General features: G+C 34.6%; 1 protein-coding gene and 1 long non-coding RNA gene across 2 annotated transcripts; one reads left to right on the forward strand and one right to left on the reverse strand.

Annotated features, from left to right (window-relative positions):
• Positions 1 to 3163: 3163 nt before the first annotated feature.
• Positions 3164 to 11163, reverse strand: LOC106953196 (photoreceptor-specific nuclear receptor-like). Its single transcript, XM_015041783.1, has 8 exons — positions 10396 to 11163; positions 9405 to 9555; positions 8225 to 8328; positions 7851 to 8150; positions 6361 to 6539; positions 5092 to 5332; positions 4900 to 5005; positions 3164 to 3652 (listed from the first exon to the last, which is right to left on the reverse strand). Exons 1-8 carry the CDS (start codon positions 10484 to 10486, stop codon positions 3520 to 3522), a joined length of 1305 nt encoding a protein of 434 aa, XP_014897269.1. The 5' UTR covers positions 10487 to 11163; the 3' UTR covers positions 3164 to 3519.
• LOC106953197 (uncharacterized) lies at positions 8072 to 9878 on the forward strand. The gene is made up of 2 exons (XR_001426149.1): positions 8072 to 8156; positions 9411 to 9878. It is a non-coding gene; the product is annotated as an uncharacterized LOC106953197 (long non-coding RNA).
• Positions 11164 to 12250: the final 1087 nt, after the last annotated feature.

The raw sequence follows: 12250 nt of genomic DNA on the forward strand, positions 1-12250 counted from the left end.
CGGCAGCAAAAAATATTTACTTACTGCCTGTTGCTTAAGAAACTAATCCTATAATAAGGTGAAAACCCCTTATTAAACAAAGGGAGGCTTTGTCTGAGTCAAGCTGAGGAAAGGTCAAAATTAGAGCATGGACACGTGAGTTACAGCTTTTCTTCAGTTAAACTTTCTGCAAAAAAAAAAAACAGACTCTGAAAGAAATTATACAGCAAAAACAGACAATCACACCAAGTAATTTTGCTCTAGTTTCCAGTGTGAATATCTTAGTACACTTTAAGTAACACAAAAATAACTTACAAGTAGTTTTTCGGCAACCGGCAGGAGCTTGTTTGAAGTAAATAATTCCTTCAAATCTCAGAAAAACTTCTAGTTCCACTGGCAGATTATTTCACTTGTAACATGAATGTTTTTCCATGTTATAAGTGAAATAATCTGCCTGTCACACTGATACTTTTTTCCATATATTAAGAAATTATTGACTTAAAATAAGCTCTTATATCTTGCTGAAAAGTTACTTGTAAGTTAGTTTTATCTGATTTCAAGATATTACCTCTAGTAACTAGTTTTTGTGTTTTTGCATTGTAAAGTTAGAGGAGCTATGTGGGAGATTTTGGTGCTTTATAACAAACCTTTAAAAAGAGTTTTATGCCTCCCAGTCTCAGTGCATGAGCTCATTCATGTGACCAATCAGTTTTTAATCACCTGCTAGGGGATTTATGACACTCAGCTGCAACTATTTCAATAAAAAAAAAGCTGCAGTTTATCCACTGGAGGCAACTTCCTGTCCTGAATTAGATTTTAATTACACTTTTGGACTCATTAACTGCAAATTTTTCATTTATGCTTTTGAGTTTCAGAGTGGAAAACGAAGATTTTTCCCCTCAGATTTTTCCTCTCAGCTCTGAGTTGAAAACATGTTTGTTCTCATATCTGAATGCCTCATTCTGTTTGAAGAAGAAGAAGGAAAAGTGAGTGGCGGTTCTTATCAAGCTGACATTTAGCTGAAGTACGTCAGCCGTCACTTCGGTCACTTTGCAACCAGGCTGTTTCTGTAGGACATGATATGAAATTAAAATTCACTCTTTTCAAGTTTAAACTACTGTAAACCACAGTGAAAAGGATTCTCACTTATTTTAAAGGTTATGTATTTAAAACGACAAATAAATATATAAATATTTATCCATGCATGTATTTTAAAAATTATTTGATTGATTTTTAAAGTTGTTATAATTTAGTTTAGTGGAAGAATTTCAGACCATCATATAGACTGCTTTCAAATTTTCAAATTAATTAACCTTCCAACATGTGTCCATTGTTGGAAGTCTTAAATTGAGCATGTTGGAATACACTGCAAAACACAAAATATTACTACATAACATTACAAATTATTACCTAATATTTTTTGTCTTTTAGTCTAAATATCTTAGTACACTTGAAATGAGACAAAACTAACTTACAGGTAACATTTCAGAAAGATATGTTAGCTTGTTTCAAGTTAGTAATGCTTTAATATTGATTTTTTTCAAAGTATTAGTTACATTGGCAGATTATTTCACTTGCAACATGTGGAAAATGTCCTATCTGGTGGGGTATCTGTGGTACTGTGGGCCATTTTTCTCTTCCAAAGTCCTTAATATGCATGCATCTTTGAAGACAATAAAGAATCAAAACACAACATCAAAGCAAAAAAGAAAAGAGACCAGAAAAGAAAATGTTTAAGGAAAAAGTTGGGAATGTTTTAGATGTAATTGTCCAATAAGTTAGAGATGTAGTAACTTTCAGTTTGGATATTGTTAGTGGGACTTGGAAAATGACTTCTGTTTCTTCTCTAAACGCCTGTCATCCATAATGAACTCTCAAAATAGGCAAACAGAACTTATTATCCATGCCGGTCAGGACCAGGAATGTACTGCAGTAAATCAGAAAGGATGTCAATCTGATTGTATCTCCCCTCGTTATAAAGAGATAAAGCAATGGTTCAGAGTGTTCATGCATCCTTAAGAAGTCTTAAATTCATATATCTAACATTTAGCCCTTCAAATGTCTTAAATGATCTTTTTAAGTAAATTGACTTTTAATACATTAATCATAGTTCTTAAATTATATCTTGACGGGACTATTTAATGTTGTATATTCTAAGGGTTTTTCTCTTGCTGGACTTTTCCTTCAGCAGGATATGTAATAATATGTATCCTTCCAATGACTATTTGTGCCAGCATTTTATTTTGAAACCAACTGTTGTTTTTACTGCAATGATGGTGTTGAAGCAGACCTTTTATTCTTTCATTAAGTTCTCTAATGCTTTTTGGCAAGAATGCTTTTAAATGGTTATAACTAAGTACTTATTTATTTCTCAGTTGGGAAAATTCTGTCAGAAAGACTTTTTTTTTTTGTCTTTCCCTCAACTGCAAAAAATAAACTCCCTTTTTGTGAACTCTGTTACTAATTCTTGTAAAATCATACACAAATAAAAGTGTATTAAAATGTCTTAGGTGTTGTGTTTTTCTCATTGCTTTTCCATGCTATGTAAAGACCATTAAAGTAATGATGAACCCTAATGCTAAGAGACTTCTCAACATTATTGTACAACATAATTTAGCAATTTTGCAGTCCGAATACATCCCGTTTTCAGTGTTTTTAAAATGTACTTTCTCCTTTCTTTTTAGTTTATTGTCCGTTCTGCTCCTGTTTCTAATTTCTGATTTCTATTTGAATAAATATTTGTATTACTGCCTTGTTGTTTGTACAAATCTGTCAATAATAATTCTAGCAATAAAGTTAAAAGTTAAACTAAAAAAAAAGAGTCGTGACAGTTGAAGTAAAAAGCCGTCTCGAGTCTAGCAAAAATGCTAATTAGCCAGCTACTAACTAGCAAAGAATCTAGCTACGTAGCTAGCACCTAGCTTTACTGCGTCACGAGTAAGTGCAAATTTATCGCCAGTTAGCGGGACGAAGTTTGTTCATTTCTGTGGCGATATAGGTCTTAAATTATAGTCACAATGTTCTTAAAAGTATTTAATTTGAGTTAGCGGAAACTGCTGTAATTTATCATTTTATTTTCGAGGTTTTATTGTATCCAGACCGCAGAGGGCGCTGTTGCTTAGCGTCTTTGAATAACTCACTTTTAATTCGCCATAATGTGGAGTGACGAAATAAAGGATCAAACTTATTAGAGTTCTTTACACTTTATCAACACACAAAAACACAAACAAGGGATTCCCATTAGTGACAAAAGATATAAACAGTTCATCTATGAACAAACGATAAAAGATCTGGGTCACATTTCCAGAAAAACAAGGGTTTTTTTTTCAGAAACAAATCAGCCTCTAAATATGATAAAAACTGACAGAGGATGAGCTGGATTTTTATCATCCAGAACGACCCAATATGGAAGCAATTACCCAACAATAAAAGGACATTTACAAAAATAACAGCATGCATAATTATTAAATATTTATACAGAAGAAAAAAAGCAAATATTGAATCCAATTAGGGAGAAATTAGATGACTGCATGAGATCATTTAGTTTTTGAACATGTCGCACAGGAGTTTCTCCATGGGAGTGTTTCCGATGGTTCTGTGGAAAAACAGCAGCTCTATCCGCTCCGAGTTCACGAAACGCAGCGAGGGAAGGATGAGAAGCAGCTTTCCGAACCTGAACACAGTCAACAAATCATAAAAAATTCAGCATCAAAGGGAAACACAAACCAAATCATAATAAAATACCAACTACAAGGTCACAAAACCTCTAAAATAATAATTTTATTTCATGTTAATTATATACTTAAGTCACTTTTATTCATGTAATTTTTACTACTCATATTTTTACTAATTTATATTTATTTATTTTATTTAAATTAATTTTATTCTAATTTATTTAATGTTTTTACTTTATTGAGACTGTGATTATTTTAAAAAGCTGTAAAAGAAAGAAAAACGTATCCAAATACATAAAGCCCAAATACATAAATTTGGGCTTTATTTGGGCTTTATAACATAAAGCCCAAATTTCAGGCTACAGAACATTAAAATGGCAAATATAAAACGGACTTATTTTCTGTTTCGGTGCCATCTATTGGCCATAACGTGTAAAGACCTAAATTAGTGTAAATGTATTTTGTTGAAAATATCTAAACACATTGGGTTTTTGGCTTTCCTGTTTTTAAAAAATGTGGTTTTGTATGTGTATATCTTTCATTTTATTGTTAAAAAGTGATATATTTTAGAGCTACATACAGGGCCAAAACAGTTAATCATGATTAATCGATTATATAAATAATTGTTAACTAGTTTGGTAATAGATTAATTGTTAACTGAAGTACACAGATTAAAAAAATAAGACAGTTTGCTACAAGAACAGCATATGAAGAGCAGCAATTTAGCCAAAACCCACCAAAAATATATACTTCTTACATATAAGATAAAAAAAACACTTAAATGTAAATGTTCTCTAAATATGTTTTACACAGAACATTTCAAATGGCAGTTTTAGCTTAAACAATCTCCTATAAAACACCTTTTGCATTAAATTATTAATCACTTAATTAAATAATAAACCGATACACACTGTATTGATGTTAAATCTAGCAGAAAGCACTGATCTTTTCTCATGTTGATGTTAAAAATATTTTTTTTTAGCTGCAGATGCTTCCTTTGCTACAAATGATCAAACATTAATTAAATTTTAGGTAATAAAATGCTTATCTTCTTATTTTTAAAAGGAATTGAATTATTATTTGTGTTTTTGGAATTTATTTCTATAAGTGGTTAAATGGAAAATCTGCAGAATGTGACTTTTTTTGTTGTTTATATCAATTAATCGATTAATTGTCAGAATGGTAGATTAATCAATGACCAAAATACTCATTGCAGCCCTATAAATCAGTATAGTGAGGATTTTACCTGGCAGGTTGGGTCGGGTAGTGTGAGCGGATGTGTTGTCCCAGCATGACTTGGGACTGATCCTGGAGGTTCTCCACCTGTTCTGGATCCTTCAAACCTCGAGTCTCTGTTTGCACAGTTAAACCACATTATTAAAGAACTAACGCTTCAACCAACTCTTCGTCTGAAAGGCTGTTTTGGTTTGACGCTGACCTGGCTTGAAGAGCACGATGGCCTTGAGGCAGGCGAACTCTGTGGGGTCGACAGCGAGGGCCTTGAAGCGGCTGAAGGCCTCCTGCAGGAGGCGCAGGTCCAGGGTGGTGTAGCTGGTTTTGCCCTGCATGCCGGGGCAAAGGTCAGGCAGGGAGAGCAGCGGGCAGCTCTCCAGAGGGAGAGACCACTGGATGGCGCAGAGCAGGAACAGCTCGCTCCACGCTTCCTCCAGCAGGATCACCTGACCAATTAAAACAGGAAGATAATCATTAAAATGATCACTTATTGATTATTTTAAGCCTATTAAGTAGCGTTGTGTGGAAATTCAAGCTTCTATTTTTACTCTAATTGAATTAAAATAAACTAATTAGTTCTAAAAGGTTAAAAATTGTCATTAAAACCAGAAAAAAACCCCAACTAGATTATTATAGGGCTGAAACGATTAATCGGGTTAATCGAGATTAATCGATTAATGAGATCATTTTCAGCTAATTCAGTAATAGAATAATTGTTTACTGGAGAATACAGACTAAAAAAAGCAATTTTGTTGACAGAACACAGTCAAAACTATACAAAAATATATACATTTCATTGCATTTTGGGCAAGAAAATATATATTTTCATATTTTAAAGAGAAATTGAATTGTTTGTTTGTTTTTCATATTTTATTGTATTTATGATATTTTATTAAAAAGGCTTAGGTGGTAAAAAGACAAACCTGAAGAATGTGCAAAATTTATATCCAATTAATTGATCAATTGTTAGAAAAACTGATAGATTAATTGATTAATAAAGTGTTCGGTCGTTGCAGCCCTAAATTATTCTTTAAAAATATTTTATTCCCTATTTGGAAAAATGTGCTGATCAAATTAATACATAACATATATTACAATATAAATATGTTGAAAATAAATATGTTTTTATATAAATTAAATAATATTAGTTTCATTAGTATTTTAAATATAGCCATAAACATGCTTTACATTACATATGGATGACTTATTTCATATTTAATTTCTTTTTTAAAATATTTAGCAAACAAACAATAGGCTAATAAAAATTTATTTTATATAAATTAAATTAAATAATAATAGTAATAATAATAATAGTATTTGAAATATATAATATTTGTCTTTGTGTGCTGTTTTGCCCTATAGAAGTAGATTTTCTTCCAGTCTACTTGAAACCTTAATTTATTTACAGTTTATGCTGTAAAGTCCAGCAACCTCGTTCTGATTAAGCTTTTAAAACCTTCCGTGTGAATCTCACCTGGTCTCTGAAGGGCAGGTTGGAGAAAACTGGCAGGTTCTTGGCCCATTTCACCGACATGAAGAGCAGCCTCGCCGAGGTCTCGTAGACGTTTTCGGAGCTGGACGGGTACAGAGCCATGTGGTACTCCGAGGACGCCCTCTCCGGCTCGTTGCTCGTCACGTCAATGTTTTCATCAACTGAAAACAGACAGAGGAGCTTTAGACCCAAATAAATTAATCGTCTTTCGATTAAATGTTCATTAATGGTTTATTAGATTAAAATTAGTTTCAAATGATTAACTAATAAGGCACGCTTAGCCCTTATTTTAGTGTTATAGTTTGACCTCCATCCAGCAGAGGGCGCTGCTGGTCATCCTAAAGGGGAGCCATTTGAAAGAGAAACTAAGATGGTGGATGGCACGTTTCTTAAAAGAGAAAAGGTCCAAAGTGTCCGCTGTGGGATGAAAATTTATTTTTACGCCGGTATGTTCTGAAGTATAAACACTTGACAAGCTCCTTAAATTTTCACCTTAATATTGCTTCATTCAGCCGAGCGATGATACAAAGATGAAGGTATGACGACAGAAAAGCAGATCAGATAAAACATTTTTTAACATGTTATATTAAAAAAAAACATAACGACGCTGAATAAGCACAGTTGATTTTAGTTCACTCTGACTTTAATAAGGCGCGAAAACCACAGTTTCTATTTATTCACTCAGGACTGCAACTCATGATTATTCTGAGGATCAGTGGTTGAAAAATGGCCACATTCTGCATATTTTTCACTTAATCACTTCAGCCTTTGTGTGCAATATCAGCAATACATTAAAAAATGAAAATAAACAAATAATTTAGTTATCTTTTAATAAGAAAATAAACATATTTACTTAAAATTCAATAACAGCATTCATTTAGTAACTGTAGAATATATTTACAAAAAAGTTTTTTATTTTAGTATACATTTGGCTTAATTACGGATAGGACTGTGTTATTCTTCAGTAAAATGTCTTTTATGAGTGTGCATAAAATTAATTGATCACTAAATTAGTTGAGGATCATTTAAATTGGATAATCACAATTACTGCATTAAAAGGTGCAAATAAATAATGCAGTTCCTTTTTCAAATAAGAAAATAAACATTTTGTTGTCTGAAATGCAGTAATATATCATTCTTCAGTGAGTTTGAACTGGATGCTCGATTGCTATTTGACGATTGACGATTTGAGCAATTGATTCATGGCGATTAATCGTTTCAGATCTAAGTCAGTCGGTATTTGATGCAGCTTACAAAAAAGAAATTTAGACTTTCACATTCCGTAAAAACAGTCAGCCTTCTTGACAAGAGAAAACTCAAGTTTTTAAGAAAATTGTTCATCGTTACTTGATCAATAACATTACTTAATTTTAGATTAGACTGAGTATTAAAATAGAGAAGTTTTTTCAGTAATATTACAGTAAAGTGTTTCTCTTTGTCAGTGTTTCTGCCGGGAAAAGTTTCCTCCTCACCGTCCTCGGGCTCCAGCTTGGCGCAGGTCTCGGCCGTCATGAGGCTGGCCATGAAGCGGTGGTTGTTCTGGGGGCTGACGCAGCGCGGCGGCGCCACAGAGGAACTGATGGACATGGAGGAGGTGATGTGGGGCCAAGTGATGACAGAGCCGCTGGAGGCTGAGGAGGAGGACGAAGAGGAGGACGAAGAGGAGGAGGTGGGCTCCCGTGTTGTGGCCAGGTGCTCCTTCTCAGGGTCGACGTCGATGGAGTCCAGACGGACCTGAGCGGTGCTGCGAGGCTGCCGCTCGTTCTGCACGGCTGCAGGTCAGAATCCGGTTACTTTAGGAGAAACTACAGTTTTCCCACCTTTATTAAAGCTTCTGGGAACGTACCATCCTTATTCATGCCCGCCTGCAGACACTTCTTTAGCCGACACGCCTGGCATTGGTTCCGATGGGCTTTGTCAACAGGACACATCCCAGTACCGGCCTGGCACCTGTTGACCCAGTCAGGCTTTTAAAAGGGAGGCAATGGTTTCTCATCCCCCCACTAGCCTCATAACTTATTAATAAACAGCTCTAAAGGGGCGGAAAAAGATTAGGACCACTGGAAAAAATAAATAAATTAGACTTTAATCTCAGAATTCTGGCATTAGAATTCTTTAGAATTCAGAATTCTGATTTTAAAATTCTAAAGAATTATAAATTCTAAAGTCAGAATTCTGAGTTTAAAGTCTTTTTTTTCAGTGGCCCTAAACTTTTTCAGCAGAAAGTGACATTTCTACTCAGTTTAAATTAATAAGACCAGAAAAGCTTTACATATATATATATATATATATATATATATATATATATATATATATATATATATATATATATATATTTATGTAGAAAACGTGACAAATCCAACATCTTCTTGTATTTACTGTAAAGACTATAAATTTCTCCAAATTCAAAACAAATGTTTATAAACTAGACAAATAAAAGGACAGTATCTTATTTACAGATATTCATATTTTAAGTCATTTAAAGGTTAATTAAAAAAAATACTAAGGCCCCCACTTGCCCTCCCTTTGGAGGTGCCACTGAGGAGTCAATGAAAAGTCTAAATAATTTATATTTAAGAAGATCATAAATCCACAATTTATAAATTAACGTAAAATTATACCATTTCACAATATTTTCTGTAAAGGTTCTTGAAAATGATATTTTTTTTCTCAATCAACTTAATAAAATGAATAAAAACAACTGTAGTTGTACTAATTGAAGTGTCAGAAATACAATAAAATGTTTTTTATTTTTAAAATTGACTGAAAATGCACAAAGTGTGACTTTAATTAGATTAAAGCAAATTTTAGTTTTTTTCTAATTAGACTTTTTAACAGAATGTTGAAAGTTTTCTGAATTTTATAAATTTCTTCTAACCTGTCACACGTTTAGTGCAAATTTCTTTGACTTTATGAGTTTTCTGCTGTAAAATTGTAAATCTGATACGACTTGTTGGATAATTTGCCTTGTTTTCCCATCATTCAGCAGCTCTATTTCACAGAAACCGTCTCTGATCCGTTCTTGCCTGTAGATGAGCCTCCTCCTCACGCTGCGCTTGAAGAAGCCGCTGCAGCCGTTGCAGGCGTAGATGCCGTAATGTTTCCCGCTGCTGGTGTCGCCGCACACTTTGCACACCAGCGCCGGACTCAGAGCTTTTCCTGGAGCTGGACTCTTGGCTGCAAGTCAAAAACAAAACCGCACAAAGCCGCCGGTCCGTTATGGTGCCATTCATCCGCAGACTGGGTATTGTTTCACACACAAGCCTACCATCTGCACCAACAGATAGATAAAAAGTTTGTGTGTCATCTGTCATCGTTGACTTAAACACACATATTTTCTATCAGACATTTAAAAATTCTTTCTGTTTTTTTGCAGTAATCTTTCTCCATGCTTCTCTGTGTCTTTAATAATTGTTTAAATATACAATTTTCATAAGTTAATGTTTGATGCAAATGAAAGAGAGTTGAATTTTTATAAAAAGTTTGTCTTAAACACTTTATTGTATCATCTTTGCTTTGATGAATTATTATTATTGATAAACCTATAAAATAATGATTAATTTAGTTTTGTTTTAGATGTGAAATTTTTTTAATGACAAACTATTGTTTATTTTCAATATTTAAAGTTTCAATATTTTATTCAATATTGGCAATAAGGCCAAGATAAATATTTGAAAACAAATGATGCTGGGTGTAGAAAACTTACTAGTAACTTTTCTTCAAAAAATATGAGCTTATTTTAAGTCAATAATTCCTTATTATAGATGAAAATAAGCTAAATAATCTGCCACATTATAACTTATAATATGGGGGAAATATTTTGTTCCGCTGCAGATTATTTCATTTATAACTAAAACTTTTTCATCAGTATTAAGGAATTACTCACTTAAAGCAAGCTCCTATGTCTTGCTGAAAAGTTACTTATAAGTTAGTTTAGTCTTATTTCAAGTGTTCTAAGATGTTTGCAGTATAAATAAAAAATATTTAGTTTTTGCCGCTGACTTGTGGCCTTCGTACCTCCTCTGCTGTCCTCCGTCCCGCCGCTGGCAGAAGATTCAGCTGGAGAAGCTGAAGGCATCATGGGGATCTTCGTCAGGTGATCCTCCATAATTAATCACCAATAAAGAAGTGTTTCTCTTTTTTTACTTTAAGATATAAAAATGCAGACTTCCTAAATTTCTGGGCCTTGTTTGAAGCGGTGTGGAGTCAGAGGATCTAGAGTGGCCCCTTGTTGAGCATCAACAAGTCCGTGTGTCCTCCCTGCTTGGAACGCCGCCGCCGTCTGTGAGTCCGCCTCAGCAGCAGGTCCTCAAAAGGGACCCGAGGGGTGGAGGGGTGGAGGATTAAGCCCCAAGTGCTGTGTAAGCAGCATGCCTGTTTGTCATCCTCTTAATCTTTACTGTTCATCTACTGGGTCAATCAGTCACATTGGCAGAACGATGGTGCCGCTCAGACACGGATCTTTCTGAGGATTCCTGAAGCTGCAGGACCTGTAACTTTAGACCAGCGCTCCTCGTGTCCTCATCAGTCGACGCTTCGCCTCTCTGTCTGCATTCGACCAGGACGATCACAGGAGATTATTAAACTTACCTGCCTCTTCAATTTGTCCCAGATTCCAGCTGCTGTATATTTGAACTGTGTGATTGCTTCCCATTTATGAAGACCCCCAGTGTTTGCAGAGGAGCTGCCTATTAACTCATGTTTCCTCCACTTTTTCCCCTCCGACCTGGTCACAGAGGGAATAATGAAGTTTGGAGTTGATTAAGAGCCAGAGCCGGCCCAAGGAATATGCAAGTTCACCAGCTGCTTAGAGCTCCAACACCATCAGGGGGCCCCTAACAATACCAAGCTAGCAAAATAAAACATACACTATATATGTTTGAAATAACATTGAATAATGTTGGACTGAAATGATTAATCGTGATGAATACATTAAAATAATCGACAGTACATGAGTACAAGTTACTCAGATGTTTCCACTATCATGCTAGCATCTAAAAACAGAACCAAATCATCCATTTTAGCTGAAAGGAAGTTGGATAGGGTCAGGGCTGAGATGATTAATCATGACCACACAGCATAGTGCGACATGTTCTTCAAAAAAACATGGAGGACAATGGAGATATCATCAGAGAACCGTCTCTGGAAATCTTTGTCTTCGAAAAATAGGAAATAAATCCAGCAAAACCAGCCAAAAATTATGTTAGTAATTAATATATATGATTGGTCAATTAATCGGATTTAAAAATGACATTCTACAGATTTGTCGATCGATTAATCACAATTAATTTGATTAATAATTACAGCCCTTGTATTTTTTTATTACATAAATAGTTAATATAAATTATTCTACATCTAATTCGTCACAGATTTACACATCTGTCATCTTCATCCGTTTCATGCTCACTTAAATCGAAATAGACGTTTTATGCTTGTGAAGTATAATTAATGTTGATGTCAGTATGTTTCAGACCTTCAACAAACAGATCCTCACCATAATTGGAAAAACAAAGTGGAAAGCAGTTAAGTAGATTAGAGTTTGACCACATTTTGTCTGGCGGGGGCCTCGGCCACCGTCACCAGGAGTAGAAGGGGGGGTACAATTGGCTCAAAAGATTAAAAGAGCAGTGAAGACACACTACTAGCATCTTTAGCCATATGGTGGCTCTTCATCCTTGGTCGGGACACGGTTGACCTTTGTGAGATTTATCAGTTAATTAGTCGTCTAAGGTCAGCGGTCTGAAGTGGGGTTTCCACAAGGATTCACCCAATTACACACCGATTCCTGATGTGAATGGTGACTTTGTTTTCTGAAGCAGATACTCCTCTCACTGCTTTAGTTCAAGTGTTACTGCTCATTTTTCCATATAAA

Source organism: Poecilia latipinna, unplaced genomic scaffold, assembly GCF_001443285.1.
Source record: "Poecilia latipinna isolate Pla-1442-1.1 unplaced genomic scaffold, P_latipinna-1.0 Scaffold569, whole genome shotgun sequence".
In the NCBI taxonomy this organism is placed as follows: Eukaryota; Metazoa; Chordata; class Actinopteri; order Cyprinodontiformes; family Poeciliidae; genus Poecilia; species Poecilia latipinna.